The 26,841-nt window shown below is 57.1% G+C and overlaps 1 protein-coding gene across 2 annotated transcripts in view; it reads left to right on the top strand.

The window, feature by feature from the left end:
* Nucleotides 1-23,004, top strand: part of GALNS (galactosamine (N-acetyl)-6-sulfatase) — a 31,776-nt gene extending 8,772 nt beyond the window's left edge. For both annotated transcript variants that reach the window (XM_045818743.1, XM_045818744.1), the window contains exons 4-14: nt 684-786; nt 3,894-4,037; nt 5,494-5,560; nt 5,653-5,780; nt 6,152-6,291; nt 8,943-9,046; nt 13,267-13,403; nt 14,049-14,151; nt 18,308-18,429; nt 20,136-20,253; nt 21,998-23,004. In XM_045818743.1, the coding sequence (XP_045674699.1) occupies nt 684-786; nt 3,894-4,037; nt 5,494-5,560; nt 5,653-5,780; nt 6,152-6,291; nt 8,943-9,046; nt 13,267-13,403; nt 14,049-14,151; nt 18,308-18,429; nt 20,136-20,253; nt 21,998-22,084 (1,253 nt within the window). In that variant the 3' untranslated portion in view covers nt 22,085-23,004. The remainder of the gene's footprint in view (nt 1-683; nt 787-3,893; nt 4,038-5,493; nt 5,561-5,652; nt 5,781-6,151; nt 6,292-8,942; nt 9,047-13,266; nt 13,404-14,048; nt 14,152-18,307; nt 18,430-20,135; nt 20,254-21,997) is intronic.
* The last annotated feature ends 3,837 nt before the right edge of the window (nt 23,005-26,841 follow it).

The raw sequence follows: 26,841 nt of genomic DNA on the forward strand, positions 1-26,841 counted from the left end.
TCTAGGACAGCACTTACTACCCATGGTCAAGGGCTTTGTCTGGGATAAAACAGGTCACAGCACTTTCATCAAAAATTGTGCATTTTAGGCAAGTAGAAAGGAAGGTGAGGTTAATGTGAGGTCTTAGGGACTCGGGGCAGAGCTCCTTCCTGCCTCCTTCTTTGAGGAGGGTGGCCGAGGCCGATGAGCATGGCACACTGGTCCTTCCCTGCCGTATCCTGTCCCAGGACTGCCCGACACAGCCTGTGAGTTGGGCATGCTGCCCCCTGCAAGGGGCTGCTGCCGGAGGAAGCCAGGTACCGGGAAGTTAGTAGGGCACAGCCCTTAGAGAAACATAATGCAGAAAGCAGAGGGGAGCCCAGCATGGGTGGGACCCTTATGGCATCAGATGGCATTTTCTGGAGACCTCTGGGCAAATCAGCAGAAGGGGTAAGAGCCGGGGACTCTGCCTGATAGTCCCAGCTCCTCTGGGGTAAGGGGCACAGTCTGCCCTGTCCGTCCCCACCCAGTACTGTGCACACTCTGGGGAGGGACCTGGAAGGCCCTAAAAGTACCACGCGCCAGTGTCAGCTCCTCACCGGCTTTTCCCATTGACTCAGAAAGGCCAGTGTTCAACTCTGTTACCCTCTCTGTTAGCCTGCTCTGTGGGTGTGGGTGGTTCACGCATCGTGGTTCTCTTCCAGCTTACACACCGCAGGAGATCGTGGGCGGCATCCCGGACACCGAGCTGCTCCTGCCCAAGCTGCTGAAGCAGGCCGGCTACATCAGCAAGATCGTGGGCAAGTGGTGAGTGCCGACACTTGCCGGGCTGGGCACATTCACACAGGGCCATTGCTAAACATCTCCAAACAGGGAAACCTCCTGGGTGGGAAATGGTATCTTTGGGTTCCAGGTCCGTTTAGATGCCTGAAGCATTCCTTTAGAAGCTGGGGTGGCCGTGCCACTGGGTCTTCCCATCTCCAGATCAGAGTGTGGTCTGGGAGCCCATCGTTCTCGAATATCGCACACCCCCACCACCTGCCCCTTCTCTCCGTCTGCTCCCTGTGCTGCCGCTACCACGGCGTCACCAAAGGAGCCACACCATGACACCCGAGGTACTGCCGTGGATGGCACACTCTGTCAGCAAGCACAAGGGCTCTGTCCGGTGGTGAAATGCAGAAGCAACCAGTGGTCAGGGTGGCAGAGTAGGTCAGTGTGCTCACCACCTCCCACGACCACATCACGTTAAAGCTAAACTACAGGACAGCCATCACTGAGAACTGCCTGAGGTCTGGCTGCACAGAAGTCCAGTAGCTAGGGATGCCCAGAAGATGCCATGCTGAGACTGCTGTGGTTATCAGAGGTGTTTCTGTGTCATTCAGAAATATTGTATAATAGTCTTTAAAATCCTGGGTTAAAAAACATTGAGAAGCAAAAAAAGAAGCAGCAGCAAACAGTAGGTAGAGAATCGTCATGTGGTCATGCAGTATGGAGTCCCTAGTGTTAAATGATCACAACTGAAGAGGCTCACATGACCACACATGGTGTTCACGCTGTTTTAAGCATCTTAAGTGGTTTCTGTTGCTTACTCCCTGAGGATGCCTAAGTGGGTTGGTGTAAAGGTCAGACATCCTCATTTCTTTTCTGGGTGTTGAGGCCTTGGGAAACAGGAAGCCCACTTCCTACAGGAAGCCTCCCATGATTTTCAACACACTGTGAACCCTTTTCCCGTAATCACTCTGACACTCAGCAGTATTGCTCTCTCAAGGGTGAACGTCTTGTCTGTGCCCTTTGGGAACTGCTGCTCTTTGCTTGTTGATCGTCACAGGGATAGGCAATCTGCAGACACTGGGAGAGTAATCATCAGAGGTGATCTCAAAGCTGCCTAATGAACACTTTCTCCCTCCTGAGACAAGCCGAGAGCTGCCTGCCAGGCAGGCAAGCCCAGAGGAGGTGGTGGCTGCACAGCAGAGCTGGTGGAGGCATATTGGGCTGCAGGAGCCCTTGTTGCCCGCACGGTGCAAAGCATTAGAAGGCCCAGGGAGACTGGCAGAGGCCGGCTGTGAGGCCTGCCAGAGCTGTGTCAGGGCTGCGCTGGCAGAAGGTAGAGCCCCCAGTGACCAGAACTCAGTGCCTGGCCTGGCAGCTCTTCACTGGCTCTGGCAGCCTCCCACTCATAGTCATTGATGGGGGTAGCCAGGAGAGCTGGAATGGAAGTGTATCTCCATGAGGAGAGGTGAGCACAGATGCAGAAGAGAGCTGGGCGGGGCCCAGAGAAGTAGCTCTGGGTGAACTCGAGGAGGTGGACTCAGCACTGGTGGGTGGGCCAGGGTCAGGGCGGCCATGGCCAGAGTGAGGATGGGGTCTGGGAGGCCCAGCGGAGTTCCCAGTCTCAGTGGGGGTCCGTCCATAGTGGGGGGATGTTGGCTGGCATGGTTGTGACTGCCCTGACATCCTGCCTCTGGGCCCCAGCACCACGGATCTGGGTTTCCTCGGCCTAACCAAGGCCTGGGGTGGATGGAATTTGGTCTCCTGTAGAGGCCACTCCATCTTCCCTGAGCTCCAGCAAGCTGAGATGTGATGCAGACCCCACTTGCCTTTGGGTAGGGCTGGCCCTGCTGCTGCTTTGAAATAAGCACTTGGAATTGACAGCTTAGCATGAACAGGTCCCTGGGTGGTGTTTCTGCCAAGCAAAGGCCGTTTGAGCTAAGGGACATAGGAACAAAAGAGAGTCACACACAGCCAGTGCTAGAGTGAGGCATTTGGAAATGACTGGGCATGTGGCAGCAGCCCAGAGAAGACACAAGTCATAAACAGGAAGCACAAAGCCCAGAGGTCACCGCAGAGCTGACATGCACCTGGCAGAGAGGCTGCAGAGGCCCAAGGTGGGCACCAGGCAGCTGCGTGGAAGCAGAGCATTTTGGAACCAGCAGTGGGGAACTGGGGCCCCAAGAGACACACTTACTGTCGCCCAGACTCAGGCTGGCTGGCTCAGTTCTGGCCTGCCTCACTGCCGAACGTCAGGTTCTCTCTGACTGAGTGACTAACTGGGGCACTGAGCTCATGGGGACTTGGGACTTGGGACTTGTGAGACCCGCTGCAGGGCCTCTTGAGTGGTCATGATGGGGCCTGCCCAAGTGCAGCAGAGGGACAGGACCCTGTTCCCTGTGCTCAAGGGATGCAGCTTTCCAAACTCATCTCTGCAGGAGGCTTTCCGCAAACAAAAACCTAGGAAACCCATCCACTCTGCAGGGTGGGGTTGGTGCTCTCTGCAGAGCCGGAACCCAGAACCGCGGTGCTCTAGAACTACCTTCATAGCTCTGTACTCCCAAGAACAAGTGGGGCTGGGCTCAACCACCACTAGAACCCAATTTGGATGGGAGCATCTCAGCACCTCTCATTGGCGAGAGGACCCTACATTAGGTGCCCCCAAGGGTAAGGGGCATGTGAGGAGGGAGGAGCAGGGCACAACCCAGCGAGAAGCGCTCTCGGCCTTGCATGGCACCCACAGTATGTGGCAGGAGTTTGCAGTCAGCCACTCCATTCCAAGCAGACACCTGGGTATCTGAGCAGTTGGCAGTTGTCACCCTGTAGACGCATTGCTGTGTTTTCTTCTGGTCATGCCCGTCCTCCTTCCTGGCCAGGGCACCGAGCTGGTGAGCAGCAGCAGCCTGTCCTGGCCCTGCTGCAGCCTGACCCTTAGCTGTCAACCTGGCGGAGTTCACTGGGGGAGGCAGGTGGTCCTGACGCCGCCTTGAGGGCAGGATCTTTCAGTGCTGGCCTTAGCACGCTTTGGGTGCTGGGGAAATGTTTCCTCACTGAATGCTCTGCAAAGGTACTGGGGTGTTGCTGCTCGGAACTTTGGGGTGTCCCCGTGCGGGGCTTCCTGAACTGTCCTGGATTCCTGTTCCTAGGCATCTGGGCCACAGGCCTCAGTTCCACCCCCTGAAGCATGGATTTGATGAGTGGTTTGGATCCCCCAACTGTCACTTTGGACCTTATGACAACAGGGCCAGGCCCAACATCCCTGTGTACCGGGACTGGGAGATGGTCGGCAGGTAACAGTCCCTTCCCTTCTCGCCCTTCGGTGCTGAGCCCAGCAGCCTTGCCCCCGTGGCTGCCCAGGAGCTGGACGGAGTTTCTGGAAGCACCTTCCCACCAGCACTGGTGTCCCGGGACGCTGGGCCCTGCTTTGGCAGCTGGTGGCCCTGCCCAGAACCTTCTAGGACTCATGGCCTGGGCTACTGTTCAGCCACACCTAGGGGATCTCTCACCTTTTTAGGAACTATGAGCTTTCTGTGGTTTGTAAAATTCTTACCTGATAAACAATTTAGGACAGTGAGAGAAAGAGACAGAGAAAAAGAGGACGAGAAAGAGAAAGAAAATAGGAGAGCCAAAGATGCTCTCCAGAACAAGGTTTGTCCACACGGTAGCCATTCACTTGGTTTCCGGGCTCAGGTCCTGGGCCCATTTCAAAGGCCCTCTGCCCTCTGCCCTCACAACGTTGATGTGTCGGCTCCACATTAGGTGCTAAGGACATTGGCATCAGCACAGAGGGCCTGATGGGATGAGGCCTGCTTCCGAGCCTGCCAGGAGTGAGTCACCACCTGAAGGCCGGGTGGCCCCGGGACGGCCCTGGTCTTGCCTGCAGCCCGGCAGTGGGGTGCCCGGCAGTGGGGTGTCCAGCAGTGGGGTGCCCAAGCATGGCCGTGGCAGGCAGGACCCTGGTCTCTCGTGAGTCTTGCTTGGCTTCATCTTGTTTCATCTTTTTTCATTATTAATTTTTGGTTGGACCTAACTATATATCAGTAGACCGAGACACTAGGCCCATTTGTTGCCTTTTTCTTTTTTTTTTAAGATTTTATTTATTTTTAGAGAGGGGGGAAGGGAGGGAGAGAGAGGGAGAGAAACATTGGTGTGAGAGAGAAACATCTATCGTTTGCCTCTCATGTGCACCCCAGCGGAGGACCAGACCTGCAACCCCAGCACATGCCCGACCAGAACCTAACTGGTGACCTTTCACTTTGCAGGACAATGCCTAGTCAACTGAGGCACGTTGGTCAGAGCCGCTCATTACCTTTTTCAATAGTAGCTTTGTTAAGAGAATTTGCACACGAGACAGTTCACCCATTTAAAGTACACAGTTCAGGGCTTTCTGGCACACTCACAGCCATGCAGCCATCACCCACACATCTGGAATGTTTGTGTCGCCTCAGAAAGCAAACCCGCACTCATTCATGTCACCCCAGGCCCAAGTGCCTCCTGCCTGCCTCTCGCTCACTATCCTCTCTGTCCTTTCACGGCGCTCCCCATCCTTCTCCCAGACGATGCCCAGGCTCAGCCCCACGTTGACCGTGACCTCAGGAGCAGCGTGAGCTTCCGATTGCATTTGTTTGTAGATTGAACATTTCCGTCATTCTTTTAAATGAGGCTCGTGAGTTTGCCTATGAAATCATGGAGAAGAGGCTTTTTTTTTACCTGAAATCTGATTTCTGTCTGGGTGTGTTCATTCAGATTTTATGAAGAATTTCCAATTAATACGAAAACTGGAGAAGCCAACCTGACCCAGATCTACTTACAGGTAACCGAAGCCCGGCTGGTCCGGCTCCGGGGCGGGGGTTGGGGGGGGCGTCCACCTCCGGGCAGAGGCTCACGGTGTGTTCTTCTCCCCAGGAAGCTCTGGATTTCATTAAGAGGCAGCAGGCAGCCCAGCGCCCCTTCTTCCTCTACTGGGCCATCGACGCCACGCATGCACCTGTTTATGCCTCTAAGCCTTTCTTGGGCACCAGTCAGCGAGGGCGGTGAGTCCTTGGTCATAGAGACATAGACACCCCCCCCACCACCACCTACACGCACTTGGGAGGTTCAGCCATGCTTGATTACTTCCAGGGACATGGCATTCAATGCTATCATGCTTTTAATGATCAGTTGTAGAAAAAGACAGAAGCATTTGTGCCTCTGAAGCTATCCACCAGCCCAGGATGAGTGGGAGGAATGCTACAGTAGTGTGGGCAGCTCTCTCCTAGACCAGCTCTGAGAACTTGAACTTTCCTCCTCCTCCTGTGAATTCAGCCAGTCCATTTCATCGTCCATCCCTGAAGTTATGATTTAACTGCTGTTTAATCACACTGATGCCCTCGGGCACCTGGCAAACGTTCCATCTTCCCCATAGCTATGGGGATGCTGTCCGGGAGATCGACGACAGCGTGGGGAAAATCCTGAACCTTCTTAAGGACCTGAGGATCGCGGAGAACACGTTTGTTTTCTTCACATCCGACAATGGTGCTGCCCTCATTTCTGCTCCCAAACAAGGCAAGTGTTCAGGGTATTCCCTCCCGAGACAAGGCTGCACTTGGGAACTCTGGCCCCCTGAGACACTCCGGGTTCCCCCAACCCTCCCTGGGGGCAGAGTGTGAAGGGGGCTCAGCCCACAGGGCCCAGCCATGGGGGAGATGCCCACTCTCCCCCGAGAGCGCTGCTTCATAAGGGAGATGTGCACTGTCCTCCCGGGCCCCGTCTAGTGGGAGCAGATGTGAGGAGGGAGACGCGAGAGCTGCCCCGTGGGATTGGCTGGGGCCCAGCCACTCACAAGACGGCAGGGCTGCCTGCCAGCACCTGCGTTCTGTGATGCACTCTTCTCCCCAGAAAGGCTGGAGCACCTTGGCCTTTCCTGGCCCAGGAAGGGTGTGTCAGTGTGTGAAACAGCAACTGCCCAGGCCCCTCTTCTGAGTTGTTCATTGTTTCAGCTCCCGCAGAGGGGCCCGGTCAGGAGGGAAAGTCAGTGGGGGAGATGGAGACCGAGGCCAGGACTGCCATCCTGTTCTAGCTGTGCCACTGATTGGCCCTGGGAGCGGGTGACCTCAGCCTCCTGCACATTTAGGAGCTGAATGAGGTCACTTCTGGGCTTTCTTCTGTGAAGCTCTGATGTTCTCCATCAGCGTTTTTATTCTAGACATGGTGGCCATTGTCCTGTGCCTAATCAGCCACACTTGCCCCTTTTTCTGAGTTTAGGGACCCTCCCTGCATGTGGTGGCAATGACCACCTCCCTTGGGAGCTAAAAATGCAGCAGACACACTTCCCAGACCCCCTGACAGCTAAGCCCAGACCCCTGCCCCCCAAAGCTCCCTTACCACGACCTCATGAGGGGTGGTGCCCACAAAGGAAGGGACCAAGCCCCCCCGCCACACAATGCTGGCTAATGGAAGCACCCAGAGCCCCACATCCCCCAGACCTGCTCTGGGTCTCTGTGCAGGAGCCAGCCAGGCCTGCAGGCCTCCCGAGGCTCGTGACCCCAGGTCCCTCAGTGATCTCTGACCTCCATCTCACAGAGTGAGCTGGCCGCACGCACCCTGGCGTTTTGTTGTCCTGTTAGAGTTTCACACTAGTGGCTGCTTATCTTTTGACCCCATTCTTCTAACAAAATGCTGGGGCCAGTGGAGGGCCCTGAGGCACCCAGACAGCTCTGGAGGGAAGGCCACAGATGGCAAGAAACCCCCTGGGGACAGGCCTGCATGCGCAGGCGCTGGGAGACCCTGTGGTCGGGGGCTTTCAGGGGCTTCAGGATTTCAATTGACAGGAACAGCGCAGCTGGCTCAAGTCAAGAAGAAACCCTGTTGAAGACAGAACAGCAGTTCCGGGTCCAGGCCCAGCTGGTCCAGGGCCCCAAGGATGCTGTGTGGTCCATCTGTGACCCAGCCCCACTTCTGGGTGGTCTTCATCTTCTTGCAGCTGACAGTCTCGGAGAGGGCTGGACCCCCATCTCCTAGCAGAGGCCCAGGGCCAGCTGAATGTTGATGTCACCACCAGCCCCCGAATGGGATCCACAGGAGAGTCCTCCCCTGAGAGCCCAGCCTTGCCAGAGCCACCAGCCTCCCAGTGCAGGCTTCAGCCGAATCACCGCAGTCTTCATTTCTGCAGTGTGGAACGGCACGTGCGGACAGAAACGTCCGTGTACAGCTCTCAAGTCTAAGTGACGATGCGGTGAAAATCCACGCACCTGCCAGCAGCCTGAGAAACAGAAGGAGAAAGGGAGCGGGCCCTCGCCGGCACCCTGAGCCCTGACTTCCCAGGACGAGCGGGTCCCCCGCGTGGTGCTGCACGTCGCCTCACTCTCCCTGTGCTCGCACACTCAGAATCTGTCCACGCTCCTGTGCTGCCCTTCACGTGTAGGCGCTGCTCGCCCCCTGAGACTGCCCAGGCTGACGTGTGGAGGCGGCGTTCAGGTTCCGGCGCAGGGATGGGCTGAAGCGCTTCCTGCTAGAGACACACTGCTCCAGTTCATTTTCTCCGTTTTCCAGGGGCCTGAGGCGAGCCCTGGGCAGTTCGTGCTGCAGCCGCCGCACCCTGTTTGTCCTCGGGAGCCGGCAGAATGTCTGGGCAGCCAGGGCTGGGGCTCTGCCCTCTAACACTTCCCCGAGCACGGGTTAGGGACCACCTGCGCACAGCAGGGCCTGCCAGAAACGACTCTGCATCTCGTGCGCAGTGGGACACCCCTCCGGGGCCCAGGGACAGGGCTCCCCAACCCCAAGCACACATGGACACTCATGGGCACCAACATTTAAGAAGGGTCATACCCGAACAGCAGCAGGAGTCCCGGTGACCTGGGTCAGGGTGCGCTCCGTGGCTCCACTGGGAGTGCGTCTGCATCCTGTGCCAACAAGGGCGGTCACGTTCTCCAGTTCTGCGCTGAGTTTCTCCAGCTCTTCATCTTAGGACGGAAAAAATGGGACACGATGTACAACCAGAACACCTGTGCCTGGGGCGGGCGCCTGGGTCAGAGCCATCTGAAGGTGTTCCGACCCTGTGGCCGGCCCTCCACCTGCGTGATGGTCTCGGTGCCTTGGTGTATCGGCAGTGCCACCTTCCAAAGGCTGGGTGGGACCAAGTGCCCAGCAGGGCGTATGTTGTTGCCCTGGGGACTCAGAGCAGAGACAGCTAATGGGCAACACCTCTCCCTCCCCAGGAGGCAGTAATGGCCCCTTCCTGTGCGGGAAGCAGACCACATTCGAAGGTGGAATGAGGGAGCCAGCGATTGCGTGGTGGCCTGGTCACATCCCAGCGGGCCAGGTGAGTCAGAGGTGGCCACGGGGCCGGGCCTGCGGTCATTCTGGCGTGTGGAGACTTGGCCCCCTCATAGGCCTGCTCACTCGCTCCACTGGCTGCTCTTGTCCAAGCAGGGCACTTCCTCGGGGGGACGGCTAGTGAGTGGAGGGTGCATGGGATGGGCACCAGAGCAGCCTCCCACGGACACGGCATGGGGTGCTTGTGGCTGCCATGGGGGAAGGAGGCATCTGTGGTCAGTCCGTATGGCAGCCCCGAGCACCACCGAGTGGAGCCGGTTTCTTTCCCACAGGACCTGTCAGAGCCCTCCCCAGTGTGCTGATGAGTACAGCGAGCTGCTGGAAGGGGCATAGAGCAGGCTGCGTTTTTTAAGTCTTGTTTGGCCCTAGAACCTTCGTTTCCAAAGTTCACCTCCCAGGCCACCGTTCTGCGGACGCGCTCCCAGGGACCGCAGCCACCCGACCGTGTGGCTGGGGTCTACCTGCAACGCACAGTGCAAACCGCAGGGCTGGGCGGCCTGGTCCTCCCGCTGGATGAGGTGGCCTGTGTCCTGCTCCTCAGAGCCCTCACTCAGTCCCCACAGCTGAGCGTGGGGTCTTCTATAACCGGGCACCTTGACTGAGACGCCCTTGAGGTGTCCAGACTAACGTTTGAAAGCCGTGGGTCACTGTTTCGGCTGGCCGTTCCCCTTCCAGTGAGCTTCCCCAGAGAACACTGTTCGCTGGGCTGGTGTCAGCCCAGCCCTCAGAGCAGAACCCCGAGGGGCCTCTGAGTCCTGTGGCCACTGAACAGTCACTGCAACAAAGGGCTGGAGCCACACATCCGAGTGCTCTCTCAGCCTGGGGGGCGGGGTCCAGCACCGTCTCCCGGGGCTAAAACCAGGGGCCTCGGGGCTCGCTCCTCCTGGATGCTCCGGGGAGAACCCGCTTCCTCGTCTTTTCTGACTTCTTGGCCCTTGGCCCCTCCTTCCCTCCATCATCCAGGCCGGCAATGGCCGTTCGAGTGTCACCCTGTCACCCTGATTCTGGCCCTCCTACCCCTGTCCCAGTATTAGGACCCTCTGACTACCCTGAGCCCACCCAGGTGCCACCAGACAGGGGCCTGGCCCTGAGCGGGGCTACCCAGGGTCAGCTGGAGTGTGTGGGTTCTTGACTTTGTGTAGGACAGACTTCACACCGTGAGTCCAGGTGGCTGTGAGGCACGTTTATTAAAGCCGGGGACAGAGGAACAAAGAAGGGCCGAGCATAGAAGAAGCAACAGGAGAGCCCGGGCTGGGCTGCCCCAGCTCACTGGGCAGTCAGAGAAGAGGGGCCTTGGGGACAGGCTCAGGGGATCGGCCTGGGACAAGCTGCCACTGCCCACTGCCTAGAGTTTAGGAGACCCGTGCCTGTGGGGGAAGAAGCGGGGAAAGAAGAAGGTAAAGGGAACAGTGGGGGCTGCTCCCCAGAAGGAGAGCACAGGGAGCTGAGTCCTTTGTCTTGAGTCTTGAGGCTTTTATCTCTCTCTTGCAGGCAGGAATCTTAGGGGAGTCTTGGGGCAGTTGTAGGAGAATATTCGTCACCTCTCCAGGTGCTTTCAGGGTCGTCATCTCCACTGATTGGTCAGGGACAGGGCAAGGGGTCTTCAGTCATCGCAGTTGGTCCTGGCGTTGCCCACCTGGTTCTGCTGCTTTTCTGGGCCTGGAGCTGAAACACAGCTGAGGCCTAGATGTCACCTCCAGGGAGGCGACCTTTTGTATCTGGCCGTGAATTGCTCGGCCACTGTGTCCAGCTGTCTGCCTCCGTTTCCCTGCTCTCCTTCCCAGGGGATTTTCCCAGCTTCTCACTGTCCTATCTCACAGGGCCCCAGGATCAGCCTGTTTAAGGTCAGCTGATTGACAACCTGAGTCCCCTCCTCTGGCAGGGGTGTCCAACCTTTTGGCATCTCTGGGCCACACTGGAAGAAGAGTTGTGTTGGGCCACATAGTAAATACATTATGACACCTAATCACAAAAAAAGTCAGTGTTTTAAGTAAATTTACAATTTTGTGTTGGGCCACATTCACAGCCATCCTGGGCTGCATGCGGCCCATGGGCCCCAGGTTCAACACCCCTGGTAAGGCAAACTGTTCAACAGGGCCCAGAGTGGGGGCCTGTCTGGAGCCCACTCAGCTCGTGCACTCCTGGACACTGGGCCTGGAGGCGGGAGCTGGGACAGTGGGGAGAGCCCAGAGAGCCTGTCACCATCATCACCCCCACTCTAAATGTTGGCAACTGAGGCCCAGCAAGAGGCAGTCTCTTGTCCAGGACCCCCAGCTGGCAAGTGGCAGAGCTGAAGCAGACTCCCAGGTGTTGGGGGTGGAGCCCACCCTCCTTCCCCACCCCTCCCCGCACTGCCTCTCCCCTAGGACCCCTTCCCCACCTGCTCTGCCCCGGGGAACCTCCAGCCTTTGGGATCCTCTGCGTCTTGCCTGCCTGGCTCCCTGCCCCTCCGGGCCCTGCTCCCTGGAGGAGGATCAGTGCACAGAGCTCCTCGCTCAGCCGCCTTGCCTGCACCGCGTTTCAGGGCGCACACTGAAATTGAATTAGACGGGGCCATCAGGCCTGCGCCCTGTGATAACTATGAGAGGATTTCATTTAAAAACACCCTGCCATTTGTCCAACCAGTTTCAAATATTTAACTCTCCCCTTCACGCCTGGCGGGGTGACTTTATTAATTGTAGCCTTTGATTCTGAGTTAAGTCTTGAAAGTGCTGATAACAGCCTCAGTGACTTCCTGCCACGGGCCCACGGCAGACAAATTGCATTTTCTTAAAGGCATTACGTGCACATGGAGAGCGTCTATTTTTCAAAAAGAGCATCTTCCGTGAGTGCGCACAGCTGGTCTGTGCTGATATGAGGACTTCAGATACCCGCTCCTTCCCACACCGCCCCCACCCGGCACTGCAATCTCTCCTCCTCATTTATTTTTCCAGAGGGCTTAAAGTATCTGGATTTCCCTTCCTTTTTCTTTCTTTCTTTCTTCCCCCTCACCTACCTCCTTCCCTTCCTTCCTTCCTCCTAAAAAGAAAACTGAGAAGAGAGGGGAGCCTCCCTCTCCCCTGCCCCCTCCCGCTTCAGACTTTTTGAGCCAAATGCTGACCTTCATGCCCCAGCCTACCCTGGGCTGCAGGACAGATGACACCAGTGGCTGTCACACGTGTGCAAGGTTTCTGCAGCTTCTTCCTGTGCAGAGGAAAGGGAGTGAGCGTGCGCCAGGTTGTGGAGAGCGCTGAGCTGGGCAGTGGCTCCAGTTCTCAGCCGAAGGCAGGAGTAGGCAGGAGTGAGGGGTGACGGCCTTGCCAGACCTGCCCGCAGGCTCCCTGGGGCCCTCCCTCCCCAACCTGCTCTTGCCCCCAGATCCAGAGTCTAGGAGTAAAAGGGTGGGAGCAGTTCCTGAGGGGCAGAGCCGTGCTCGGCCAACGTGCGCCTGGCCCTGTGAGAGGCCCCTCTCCGGGAGCAGTCTGATCCTCGGCCTGTCCAAGAGGTGACCTCCCCCGGCCGGCTTTGTGCAATTGGACCATCATGTTTGGTGGGCGTGGCCTCTGGGAGAGGGGCCAGCCTCACCCCCTCCCCAGTCCATCTGCTCTCCCCTCTGTCCCCGCCCCCACACCTTGCTCTCCACGCTGCTCTGGGCCTTGGGGGCCTGTTTTCTACCCGCACTCGTACCTGAATCGGGAATTCACGGTGTCAGTGTTAAAACGACACGACAGCCAGGCTCAGAGAGGGCAGCCTCCTGAGGCGGGACGCTGCTGCTGGTGGCTCCCTGGGGGGCCGCATCTGCCCCTTTCTGTCCGGCTCCCACTCACAGGCACTTGGCAGCAACAGGGGCTCGGCATGGGGGACAGGACAGGGTCCTGCCTGTCTGGGGGAGGCCACTCTTCCAATGAGGAGAGTCATCCCTCCCTCTCAGGCCCTGAGGTAGGAGAGTTGTGTGGTGACCACACTCAGCCAGACACCTGGGGATGCGAGGAGTTCTAGGAGGCCTGGGGTCAGGTGGGATGGGGGCCCGGCTGGGTGAGGTGGACAGGGCTGGGCACGTGCAGACACACGCGCATTGTGTTCTCATGTGTGGGCACATTGTAAGGGACGTGGCTGCCAGTCCGTGTGTGTGAGCACGCGTGCCTCTGTAGACCCAGCTGGACGGCGGCAGAGCACACACACAAGGGCTGGGTGTCCTGAGCGAGTGGCCACGCATGTCCATTTCAGGTGAGCCACCAGCTGGGCAGCATCATGGACCTCTTCACTACCAGCCTGTCCCTTGCGGGCCTGGAGCCACCCAGCGACAGGGTGATCGATGGCCTTGATCTCCTCCCCGCCGTGCTGCAGGGCCAGCTGGCGGACAGGTTAGTTCCCGCCGGGTGCCCTCCCCTGCCCAGCCTCACAGCACCCAGTGACCCAGTGACGGGCCCAGGCTGGCTGACAGAGCCGGTTTCCTCACCTGGCTGGCTTGGGTGATAAGACCTCTGGGACCTTCTGGCATGAGATGTGTCCTCCCTGTGGGGTCCATCACTCTGCCCTGACCATGGAAGCAAGGAGGGGACATCCCTCTGCCGGGGTGACCAGCTACCACAAACCTCGGCAGCCTGGCCGAGTCCTGCCTCCCTCTTCTGCACCAGAGCGCCTATGTCCAGAGTCAGCTGCTCTTCAGCTTGAGCAGAGACCTGCTCCCCGTTCTGGGTTTAGGGCATGGATTAGATGGGCTTATGTTCTGTTCTTTTTTCATTTTACTGTGGGGCAGGGAAGGTGGGCCCAGTGAGCCGTCCGCCCCTCAGGGGGACCAAGCTCTGGCAGCCGTCCGCTGCCGCCTCATCCCGCCCGGGCCTCCCGAAGCCGAGGATGACGGGCACCATGGGCTCACCCCGCAGCACCAGGGGCCTCGCAGCTGGTGCCCGTGTGGTTTTGGCATGGTCATTCCCATAAAGCCTCAGCCCTGACTGTGTGCCCACAAGCTCCTCACGTCTCCTGACCCTCTCCTCCCTCCCTAACAGGCCGATATTCTATTACCGTGGCAACACACTGATGGCAATCACCCTCGGCCAGTACAAGGCCCACTTCTGGACCTGGACCAATTCCTGGGAGGAGTTCAGTCAGGTAGGGAGGCTGGGGGCTGTGACTCTGCACCCCCATACCCAGTCCTTGAGGAGGACACAGCCGGGCAGAAAGGGCTGGCAGTAGGCTTCTTTGGAGCGGTGATAGCCATGTGGTCTTGTGCTTCCTACCTTGCATGTTTATCCATGGCAAAAATTGGGGGCACCGTGGTGTGGCTACGAGGACGGCCCCTTAGGATCCTGGGGCACCCCATCCTCTCAGGCCACCCAGTGCCCAGGGCAAGGAGCCTCTGGGCAGGCTCGGGCTCAGACCCAAGCCAGACACCTCCAAGTGCAGGGGAGCCCAGGGTGCCTTCCCCCGAACCCCTCCTGCTCGTCCCCCTCCAGGCCTGGTCAGGGGCTCTGTGGCCCCTCTGAAGGGCTGTCATAGTGTACGGATCATGGTGCCTGCTCCAAGGGCTTGTGGGTAAAATGCCACATACAGGCGGGGTCCCAGAGTTCTCAGCTGTTGTTCTGTGATTCCCGCTGCCTCTCAGGGCACCTTTCCGCCACTGCCCGTCGTGCCTGCCACTGCCTCCTCCTCCACAACCCCTCCCCGCAGCGTGCAGGTCTTTAGGCACAGGAAAAGCCTGCTAATGTGCTGTAATTGGGATGAAAAGCAATTTAAGTTAATGAAAAACCTAAGTACTGGAACACTCCGTATCACTTGGGACACAGATCGCAGATTTCGTAGCCCCGGGTCTGGTCCCGGGCTGAGTGGGCGGCACAGCCAGGGGCCACCTGTGCGGTGCCCAGACCCAGGTGCCTCGTGCAGACGTGGGTACTTGGGCAGAGCCGAGGACGGCGTGTGCTGCTGCCATGTGGCCCAGTGCCTGAAACGCACTCTGGCGTGGGGACGGCGCAGCTGGACCAAGCGAGCCTTTGCTTCTCTTCTGCCCTCTGAGCTCCTGAGCGGCCTGTGGGCTTCGTGGACTTTGTGACAGCAACCCCCAGCCTAGCCTCTTCTAGAACTCTCAGTGAGCAGCATGGCAGAGCCATGTCCTCTGGGCACACTTACCTCCCCAGCCCCCACTGGCCCTTCTGACTTGTGACCATCACCTCCTGTCCCTGTTGCCCGACAGGCTGGGCCATGCCTGGCTTGCCCTTTTTGAGAATCCGTAGGTGCACCCAGGAGGGGCCCAGGGATTGGCAGTCTGGGGACCCTAGGGGGCAGCTGTGAGGCCTCGCTTCTCCCTCCCTGCCTCTCCTAATCACACCCACAGCTCCCACCTGGCCTCTAGGGTCCCCATCATTGGCTGCTTGGGAGTCTGGGAGGCCAGCTGGCAGGTGTGGCTGGTGTTCTGGGAGCCACCCCCGCCCCCCGGGCCTCCCTGTGGCCACGTGGGCTCTTGTGGCCTCTCAGGGCAGGTCCCGTCAGCCCTGACCCCAGTGAGACAGTCCAGCTCCCACCCACCTGGGGCTCCAAAGGGCACACGGCCTTCGTCCCTCGAGAGGTAAAGCACAAACCACCCCTCTCCTGCGTGTGCAGACACCAGAGGGGCCCTCCTCTCGAAGGCAGCGGCTGGACACAGGGTCAGGCTGCGGATTCACTGCGTCACGGTGCACTCGCAGGGGCGGCTGCACTGTTGTTTGATGGCCATTCTGCCCCCAGGGGTCAGTAAAGGGGTCAGTGAAACTAAGGGGTGCATGGCGTGGGAAGGCCCTGTGGCCATCAGTAGCCCCCCTGAGCACCAGTGGAGACGTCGATCCTCCTCCAGAGGATTGACACCTTAGGGACAGCTCTGTTCAGAGGCTCCGGAGGGCCCAGCTGGGGCCCAGCAGCCAGTCCTGGGCTAATTCTCCCCAGGAGAGGGGGAGGCCCGGGGTATGGCCTAGCTGTGTGTGTGCCAGTCTGTGGTCCCCAGGTCTGGGGGTCACCTGAGTGCATCTTATTAGCTTCCTGGCTATATGCTTGTCCTAGGGCATCTCACATCCCCTGTAGGAACCCCCTCCCCAGTCCTGGGGTCCTGCTGTGTGGCGACCGCCAGCCCAAGCCCCGGGCCTTCCCTCTCCTCAGGACCGTTGGATGGTGGAGGCCTGACGGAGGCCACTGCCCCAGGTACGCATGCCCACGACCTCCCACCATGGGGGCCGCCTGGGGCCCTGGGTAAGAGGCCAGAGGGAGGCATCTTCCAGCGCCTGCATTTCCAGGGCACACCCCCCCCCATACACCCCTTCTCACCCTCCAACAAGGCCAGGGCAGCACTGCAGGTTCACTTGCTGGAGAGGAACGGGAGGCTGGCTCAGCTGTGATGCCCCCAGGGCGAGGCCTCCCTCACAAGACAACAGTTGTAAGAGAAAAACCCTGTACTAATTAGCAGGATCTTAATTAAATAGCTTCTTTGATTTGCATCCAAATTATAATTTGTGTCTCCTGTCTAGACTTAGATACTTCTCCATGAACTGCTCAGCATTTTTACGCTGACTGCAGTTACCTCTCCCGCTGTTCCGTCCACGTTTGCTCTCTAGCAGCTCTGCTCCCGGAAGGCCAAAGGGTAGCCCTGCGTGCCTGCTGCTGGCCACCCTCAGTGACTTGGACCGCAGCCCCTGGCATGAGAGTTGACTGCTCAGTGCAGATAAATGGAATTTCGTGGGCTCCTAACTTCCCTGCTTTATTGAAAAGCATAATGTTAACTGCTCCAGTGACCAGCTGTCAATTACAGACACACCGGGCTTAGAAACAGTCTGCCCGTCAGCAGCACTAACACAGAAAGCCCATTAGGTGGTTACCATACGTGAGTCGTGGCTACCTCTCCGGACCCGTCGGTCGTGCCCTGTGTTGGCTGGGGACTGACACCAAGCCACTCGTGGGGCCCGGGGTCACCAATGCCTCAGGATGCGGCCCTTGGCCTCTTCTGATTTCCCCAGGTGGCGGGGGGAATTTTTCCAAGTCGGAGAGACCCAGGAACAGCCTTCAGGCCTTAGGGACAGAGTTCCAGACTGCAGGCCACTGCTTCAAGGGAGCCCCTGGCCCAAGGCCACCTTGGGGCCTCAGAGCCACCCCAAGACCCAGGCAAAGCTCAGACCACACACAGACGTCGGAAGCCCATTCCACATGCACATCAGGCGGTACAGCCTGATGTACCAGGGGCCCTGGGTGCCACACCTGAGCCTTGGGGGGCCTGGTGTTATCTGCTCTATCTCTTCCTGTTTCTTGAAGATATTCACTGTTGTCATTTTAGGGTCCCTGCCTGTTAACTTGGGTCCCCCGAGGGCCATTCCTGTCTCTGTGTATCTCCAGCCTTCGGGCCGTGGTGCCTCCCACCAGTGAAAGAGCCTTAAGCGAATGCTGAGCCTTGAAGTGGATTGAGTGATGGTGAAAAGCTTTGCTTTGAAAGAGCGATTTTCAACCAGTGCGCTGCGAGAGTTGTTGAAACATGCACACCTGACTGTGCAGTGGAGGGCACTGACTTCTTTTCTCTTAGACTGTCACATTTTTTAAAATGTGTCGACAGCCAACACAATAGCCACCTGGTTCAAATGACTCAAAATTATATCCAAAAATTATATCAAAAATATATTATTTTTTGTCAGATCAGCAAAAAACATTTTTTGGTGTGCCACAGAAATTTAGTAACTAGTTTATGTGTGCATGAAATGAAAAAAGTTGAAAATCACTGCTCTAGAAATTAGAGGTAGTCAAGCCAGGTGGCTCAGTTGGTTAGAGCATCATCTGGTACACCGAAGGGTTGCAGGTTCGATTCCTGGTCAGGGCCCTTACCTAGGTCTCAGTTCAGCCCTCGGTTGGGTGTGTGCAGGAAGGAGGCAGCCGACTGATGTTGATGTTTCTCTCTCACGTCCATATTTTTCTCTCTCCCCCTCTCTCCCTTCTTTTCTCTCTAAATTCAATAAACTGGTCCACAGGTGAGATTTAAAGAAAGGAGGAAAAAGAAATTAGAGGTAGTCAAGATGTGAGATGGGCTAAAATAGTTGAAGAAGGGGGTTCCGGAAAGTCCAGGGGCCAGTACACGGGGCATCACTGCTCAGCAGCCCTGGGACCAGGGGTGGCTGGCGGGAAGGCTCCGTCCGCCCTGTAGGGCCCACCCACCGGCCTGCTGGGGCCTTCACCACTCAGACTTGTTCAGGGCAGACTGGCCGGCCTTGCGGCAGGCGCTCCCTCCGAGACTGTGCTCACCCGCCTCCCCTGCCTCTCGTTTCAGGGTGTGGACTTCTGCCCTGGACAGAATATCTCGGGAGTCACCACCCACACGCAGGAGGAGCACACAAAGCTGCCTCTCATCTTCCACCTGGGACGAGACCCGGGGGAGAGGTACCCCCTCAGGTGAGCAGGGCACAAGGAGGCCTTGAAGCCCCAAGGAAACGTTAGCCAGGCCCAAGCAGTGCAAGCACACGCCAGCGTGCTGAGTTTTCTAGAAGGGACAGCATGCTGTGTGGACACCGGAGATGCATGAACGCAGGAAGGGAGGCCTGGGGCCTCCCCTCCCCCTGGAGCTCTAACACCTGTACTGCGGTTTTCCACGTGGGGCGTGCGTGTTGTGGCCTTTCCTCCCCAGGTGCCCCCATCTCTCCCGTTTGTCTCCTCACTCCGTGTGGCCCAGCAACAGACAGGACTTCTGCCCCAAGCTGCTTTCGGGGATGGCCTCGGTGGATGGGGACAGTCCAGGCATGGTGTGGATGGGAACCTCTGCACATGGCCACCCTCTGCTGTGACAAGCAGCACTAAGGACATGGATGGCAGCACCGCCAGCCCAGAAAGACCCCCTGGGGGTCAGATGGGGCCTCTCCACGCTATTGGGGAGCTCTGGGGGATCTCTCAGCAGCACCTCGCTCTATTGGAGCTCTATCCAGCTCAGTGGCTGGGACCATGGGGAAGAAACGTGGAGGGCCAACACCGTGGATGAAATAGCATTCCCTCAAGTCGGTGGCCACCAGGGCTTTTTTATAGGCAGACCGGTCAGGGCGCACATTCCTGCCCTCGCAGCCTCCAAGCCTTTAGCGCACCTTGCTGATCCCCTCACGGCTGAAGCGAACATGGACACCCAGGCTCGGGACCCCTCGAGGTCAGGAGGACAGAGGGGGCAGCTGAGCCTCCGATCGCCCAGCCCTGTGGCAATGCATACAGTGTGGCCTCTCAGAGTCAGATGTCCACCTGAAGGTCGGTGCAGTGAGCTGGCTGAGGTGGACAAGGCTGGGTACAAATGCTCCCCCTGCCCCTCACTGGCTGTGGGTGTGGCCAGAAGGCACCACTTCCTGCCTTCACAGTCCCAGAGACGTGAGGTGGTGGTGCCTGCTACTCAGAATGAGGTTGTGTGGACCTCACCCTCCTGAGAGAGCCCTCCTTAGATCCACACTGTCACAGTGCAGGGATGCTGTGGCATTCAGGGTTATTGCCCCAGCTATAACTGGATGCCCCCTTGGGCACCCACTGACATGCCCTGCTCCCTCACAAGCTCACAGCACCTTGATCCTGGGCTCCAGAAGAGGAGGCTGGGACCTGGGTTGGGACATGACCTGCCCAGGGCCACTTAGGGGGCACGGCTCTGGGCAAGAAGACCCTGGGGCCATTGCCTGGGCCGGAACCGTGCAGGGCTGAGAGCAGAGCCTCCCGGAGCCTCCCACCTGTGCTCACACTGTTTAGAGGAGCCTCGTCCCCAAACTGCTGGACCTGGCTAAGCCCCTCTTTTCCAGCGCATTCGGCGACGGATCCTGGAAAGACATGAAACTCGCCTGGGACCTACTTTGAGTAGCCTGGGGGCTGTGTGGGGAGGAGGCACAGCCAACTGAGCAGGGGCACCGGTCTGGTGGGGGGCCTGAGGAGCCAGGCTGGCCTGGGGGCAACAGTGTCAGATGGGCGAGATGCGGCAGTCGAGGCAGGGCCAGCCACACCTGAGAGAAACAGATCTGGGCCTCCTGGTCCCCAGGCCTCTTTCTAGCCCAGCTGGGAGCCTAGCTGGGTGTCCCGCCACACCCACCCTGTCATATCACGGCCCTCCCCGCCTCACCGGTCTGGTGCTCTCTCATCTCCAGCTTTGCCAGCACCGAGTACCTGAACGTCCTCCACAGGATCACCCCAGTGGCTCAGCAGCACCAGGAGGCCCTGGTCCCCGGGCAGCCCCAGCTGAATGTATGCAACCGGGCGGTCATGGTAAGGGTTTATGCGTGGCTATGGGTGCTGGGAGGGTGCAATTCCTGTGTGGGGCGTCCCCAGAACCATGAAAGTGCTGTGGGGTCTGTGCACCCTGGCTCAAGAGTCCCAGAGACTGGGAAAGAAGAGTCTTTAGTGACTGGAGGCGAGGGGAGGGGAGGCAGCTGACCTGGCTGGGACGCTGCCGCCATCTCCTGGCCACTGCAGGAACTGCCACAGCCTGACCACCCCTAGAATGGGAGAAAGTAGAGAAGCCCCCTCATACGTCGAAAGTGAACAAGACAAGTGGGAACAATGTGGGTCAGCCTCCAGACTTAAAATGAGCAGCCACAGGGGAGATGTGTGGATTTACGTGTGTGTGAGCACAGGTGGGTGCGTGCAGAGTGTGAGGGGTCCCCCACGTGTACTGTCCATACCCCTGGCCCTCCTCAGTCCCTGGATGGAGGAAAGGTCTCACTCTATGTTCTTGGCCCCTCCTTCACACATACCCCCAAGCTCCGCCCTGGCCCCCATACTTCCACCCTCCCCGCCATGCTTCCAGGCCCTCCAGCTAAGCCCTGAACCTCCCCCCCACACACACTTCCAGCCCCCCAGCTCAGCCCTGGGCCTCATATACCCAGCCCCCCAGCTCTGTACTGAGCTCTCCTCATTTCCAGGCCCCTCAGCTCAGCCCTGGACTCTCCCACACACTTCCACCCTCCAGCTCACCTCTGGGCCCCTCAGTTCTGGGCCAGCCCACCCGAGGACTCAGTGTGGCGGCCTCTGGGCTGACAAGCCCAGTCCCATGCAGCCCCCTGTGGCCATTGAGCAGTGGTCGGCTGTCCTGCCCCAAGGCCCTGGCCCTCCAGAACCCCCAGACTCATAGGCCAGGCCCAGAATCGGTTCTGCGGGAACTTACTGCCCTCTCTGCTCTACCTGAAAAATCAGGGACAGCTTCCTCATGCACACCCGGCTGGACACAGATGGACAGCCCCTCCCCACATTGGCAGCCGGGGCTGGACAGAGCTTTCCCTATTGTTGATGCTCCAACTCATTAACACTCAGGTCTAAGATCCTGTCCCAGGGTACTGCCCCCAGTGATTCTGAGTCTCCCAACTGTGGCACAGGGACAACCCCTGGACACTAGAGGACATGGCAAAGCCAGAAGACTCCCTCTTAAGGTTATGGGGGTGTGTCTGTCTCTCTTTCTCTGTCTCTCTCTGTTGCCAGGAAAAATGTGGCCACATACAGTAAGTCTGCATGTCAAAGTACACGGCTGGGCTAGGGCTGCGCTGGAACGGGCCAGCTCTCCGCTGGAGAAAGGGTTGCTGACAAGAGCTCTCTGTGGGGAATCGTGCGGAGGTGTGTGGAGTCTCCCTGCCCCTGCTGGAGCACAGAGCTCCCTCTCTATCACAGCAGGCTGTGTGCAGGCCCTGGCCTTGGATCTGCTTGGGAACATGGCCAGGGTTTGGGGCAGATAGCAGACGGTCCCCACCCGGACGATAACAGAGGGCTCAGAGGCGGCCCCGCCCCCAGTGGCCACTCACACCATAAGGCCTCATGCTTTTGCCCTCATGGGTGTCCGGGAGGGCCTCCTGTGCTGACATCACTTGGGTTGCAGTGGAGACAGTGGTGGCTTCCATGCCACAGCCATCGAATAGGCCGGGTCAGGGGCCAGGCAAGGGAGCCATCTGAAACCTGCTAGGTCCAGAAGTGCTCAGTGTCGAATAACTGAACATTCTCTTTCTGAATTTTCATTTTCCAGAACTGGGCACCCCCAGGCTGTGAAAAGTTAGGGAAGTGTCTGACACCCCCGGAGTCTGTCCCTGAGAAGTGCTCCTGGCCCCATTAGCACCTGCTCCGGCCCAGGCCCTCCCACTGGTCCTGCAAGTGCCTGGGGGTAGGAGGGTCTGGCTCCACACTGGAAGAGCTTCAGCTGCCCTTTGCCCCGCCACCACCAGGGGGATGTCACCGGCAGCCTGCAGCTGGACCTGCGAGGCTACACTGCCTGGCCCTGAAGTCACTCCTCAGCCCTCTTCCTGGCCCACCTGGCCCTGCTGCCTTGAGCCCTTCATCAACCTCTGAGCTAAACGCTGTGCTGACTACAGGTCTTGGTCCTCCCATCTGTCTCATCCCCCCGCTTGTCTCTTACCACCTTCAGACTGGCCTTGTTCAGGCCTGGCCTTCGTCCCGGACCCGGAAGTCATGACTCACCGTGGATGCCCTGGCCTGTCAGCTCAAGCACTTCGGCACCAGTGTCAAGGGAGGCTGTGCCAATCCTGTGTTGAGCCCCTTGGCGCTGCACAGGGAGATCCTGGCCCCACCTCCCTGCACCACACCACATGGGGAGGCAGATGGCCTCCCTGACCTGGACCCTGCATTGCCAAGGCCTCCCCCACTCAGTGGGGGCCGCTGCTGCTGCTGCTGCTTCCCTGCAATGTGAGGAGGTCGGCACCCTCGATTCTCCACCTTCCATAGGGATCTAGACCCTGGACTGCAGCACACTGTGAGGTGTGTCTCTCCCGCACAGGAATCCTGACTGCCTGCCTCCCCTTGGTGCCTGCTGCGGCAAAGCACAGGCCCGGCCCGGGTCGGGTTGGAAGAGCCCAAGCAACTGAGCGCAGACTCCAAGGTCGCTCCCTTGAAGGCATGTGGAGCTCCTTCCATTGAGCAGCTTTTCACACCTGCAGTGATTATCTGCCCAAACTGTAATTGCTGTAAGTCAGGAAATTATAAAGAAAACAGTTTCAGAATAAAGTAACAGGCATTTTAGCTCTTGTTTTTTAAGCTGAGATTATGTTTTAGGGGAATTGTCCCAAGGGTACCATGGTGGGGGGCTTCGGTGGTGCCGCCCTTAGCCTCCTCCACAGACACAAGCACCTTGCTCTCAGAGGCAAGCCTCGGCCAAGCCAAACATTCCAACCTCCCTCCTGCCCCCTCCGCAGAAAGGCGGGCAAGGGCTTCCACCTACTGCAAATCCCACCCCAAGCCAGGCACCAGGCACCCTATGTTCGGGCTTCCACCACTGGTTCATGTCCTTCCCTAGCCAACCCAACCCAACCCAGGCTCTCTGGTCCTCCCCGAACTGTGCCCCAGCTCTGACCCTCCCCTCCAGGCTACTGTACGACACTGCTCTCCCGCTCAGTACAACTCCCTCCATCCTCATTCTCGCCCCCGCCCCCCCAGTCCCTGGAGGGAAGGCCCAGACCACTCCTGCACATGTCTGCACGTGCATCTTTGCATCTTCGGTGTGCATGCTGCCTGACTGCGTGCCACACCCACAGACCCACCCCCTTGCACCTCTCAGCAGGAGATCAGCCAGACTCAGGGATGTCAGGAAGGGCAGGGCACAGCAGCAGCAAGAAGAGTCCATACCGAAAGCATGGCAGGACCAGAATACATCTGCCCCTGGCCTGGGGGTCCCTGCCAAAGCCTCCCAAAGGGCCTGCCAGATGCACTCAGGAAAGCCAAAACCAAGCGAGGGTCTCCCCCCAAATCCGACCCAGCCTGCATAGAGGCTCTATCCCATTGACTTTGATTTGCACCTTGTCCCCACACAGATGTCCCCGGGGCAGGACGTGTGTGTTCAGGGTAGGAGAAACAAGCAGGCAACTTCTGGTAAAGATGTCAACATAGGTAAATGGATACTCAAATCTTCCCACATCAAAATACATCAAAAATACAACTGAGCTACTGAACAGCCATCAAGTAGAACCACCTAAAATCTAGCTGAATGGAAGTCCTGCACTAGGGATTTAAAGAAGCCACTTGGAGACCAGAAGAAGGGGCAGAGACGGGATGGTCCCACACCCACATGTGATGAGAAAATTGGGAGGGATACCTTGGCTTCAGAGGTTCCCCCTAAGGAACAAGGAAGCCCCAGCCCCACACCAGACCCCCCAGCCCAGGCTTCCAGTGCTGGAAAGACAAGTCCCCACAACTCCAGCTGTAAAAAAACCAGCAGGGATTGTGGCTGAGTGAGACACAGGGCTTCTGGAGTCCCAGGCAGGTCCTCTTAAAGGGCTCACTCTCAGACCTACTCAGACTCACTCCCTCTGAGCTCCAGCCCTGGGGCAGCAGCTTGAGAGGAACCAGAGACATACAGGGAGGAACTGAATTGTCTAGAATCAGGGCGAGAGTTGGGAGGGGGCAGCTTTCTGCCAAACAAAATTGCTGGCAGAGGCCACTGTTCCTTTCATGAGGCCCCCCGCCCCAAACACAGAGCTGACAGGTGGGCACCATATCCGAGTCTCTATCAGCTTGGCTCACACAGTTTGCCCCCCCGCCCCCTACCCCCCGTGATTCCCTGAGAACGGGCCCCATCCAACTTGCAGCCTCATCCAAGTGGTTTCCCTTGGCTTTTCCATACAACTGGCCTCTTTTGCCTCATGCTTCAGACTTTCCTAAAATCCCTCAGACAAACAGCATCTGGCCTCTGCATACTGCTAACCTCTTGCTGAGTGGCCCCAGACCTGGCATTAGCAGCAGCTGGCCTTGGTTCACGGCTTGGCCTCTCTTGGGCACCTCCAAGCCCAACACAAGTAGCAGCCATCTGCAGATTGCTTTGGAGCTCATGCTGGGTGGCCCCAGGCAGGGCACAGGCATTGGCTGACTTTGCGTCTCCCAGTAGGCCCCAGAGCCAGTGTACCCTCAGACCATGCCAGCTCACGACCCCACCACCTCCACCAATGACACATTCCTCACAGATGATTGAATGGCCTGAGGGTCAATCCCTCCCAGTGACACCAACAGCAGTCAAGGTTCAACTACAACAGGACAGTGCACAGAGCCCACACAGGTGCACCCGGAACACCCAGCTCGGGTGACTAGGGAGGCTGGACCATGGGGTGCTACAGGACACCTACTGCCACTCTAAGGATGCTCTAAGTCCGGGAGATGTAGCAGCTCTACACAATACATAAAAACAAACATGGGGAAGGGGCCAAAATGTGAGGACAAAGAAACAGGTCCCAAACGGAAGAACAGAAGAAATCTCCAGAAAACAAAACTAAATTAAATGGAGGCAAGCAAACTACCAGATACAGAATTCAAAATAATGGTTATAAGGATGTTCAAGGAACTTAGTGAGAACCTTAACAGCATGAAAAAGAACATAGAAACCATAAAAAAATGGTTTCTCCGAAATGAAGGATACACTGAAATGAAGAAATGAAGGCTACACTAACTGAAATTAAGAATAATTTACAAGGAATCCACAGTAGAGTAGATGATGCCAAGAATCAAATCAGTGATTTGGAATATAAGGAAGCAAAAAAAAAAAAAATTAAAACAGTAAAAAGAAAAAAGACTCCAAAAATATAAGGATAGCGTAAGGAGCCTCTGGGACAACTTCAAGCCAAAATATGCATAATGGGGATGCCAGAAGGACAAGAGAACGAGCAAGAAATTGAAAACCTATTTGAGAAAATGACAGAAATCCCTGACTGGGTGGCTCAGTTGGTTGGAGCATCATCCCGTAAACCAAAGTCTGCAGGTCTGATCCCCAGTCAGGGCACATAAGGGAGGCATATTTCCCTCTCACACTGATGTTTCTCTCTCTCTCTCTCTCTCTCTCTCTCTCTCTCTCTCTCTCTCTCTCTGTAAATACATTCTTGGGTGAGGATTTCTAAAAACAATAGAAAACTTCTCTAAGCTGGTGAAGCAAATAGACATACAAGTCCAGGAAGCACAGAAAGTCCCAAACAAGATGAACCCAAAGAGGCCCACACAATGACATATTAAAATTAAAGTGCCAAAGGTTAAAGAGAACCTTTAAAGCAGCAAGAGAAAAGCAGTTAATTAATTACTTACAAGGGAACTCCCATAAGACTGTCAGCTAATTTCTCAACAGAAACTTTGCAGGCCAGAAAGAAATGCAAGAAATATTCAAAATGATGAAAAGCAAGGACCTACAGCCAAGATTACAATACTCAGCAAAGCTATCATTTAGAACGGAAGAACAGATAAAGAGCTTCCCAGACAAGCAAAAGCTAAAGCAGTTCATCACCACCAAACCAGTATTACATGAAATATTCAAAAGTCTTTTTTTTAAGGAGAGGGGGGAAAAGAATAACAAATGTGAATAAAATGGCAATAAATACATATCTATCAACAATTGAACCTAAAAGTTAAAATAAATGAACAAGCAGAACACATACTCATACAGAGAACATTTTGACCATTGTCAAATGGGAGGGTGTTGGGGGAACAAGTGAAGGAATTTAGAAGTACAAATAGGCAGTTACAGAATAGTCATGGGCATGTAAAGTACAGCATAGGGAATCCAGTCAATAATATTCTAATAACTATGCATGATGTCAGATGGGTATGAGATTTGTTGGGATGTTATATAATGTCTAATCACAGGGGTGTACACCTGAAACTAGTATAATATTGTATGTCAACTATAACTGAAAAATAAAAAGTGATTTTAAAGTTTAAAGAAAGAGCTAGAAAAATACGTAAACACAGGTCTTAAAACCTAAAACCAAAGGCATGTAAGATTCCCTAAAATACGGAACTTCCTACTGGAGCCAGCGAGCCCCGCCCCTGGTGTCCAGACCAGACCAACCTTCCCTCCAAACAGGCGCCAGTTCCTCTCGCGCTTAT

This window comes from Phyllostomus hastatus, unplaced genomic scaffold (assembly GCF_019186645.2).
Source record: "Phyllostomus hastatus isolate PE091 unplaced genomic scaffold, TTU_PhHast_1.1 phas_scaffold_345, whole genome shotgun sequence".
NCBI classification, from domain to species: domain Eukaryota; kingdom Metazoa; phylum Chordata; class Mammalia; order Chiroptera; family Phyllostomidae; genus Phyllostomus; species Phyllostomus hastatus.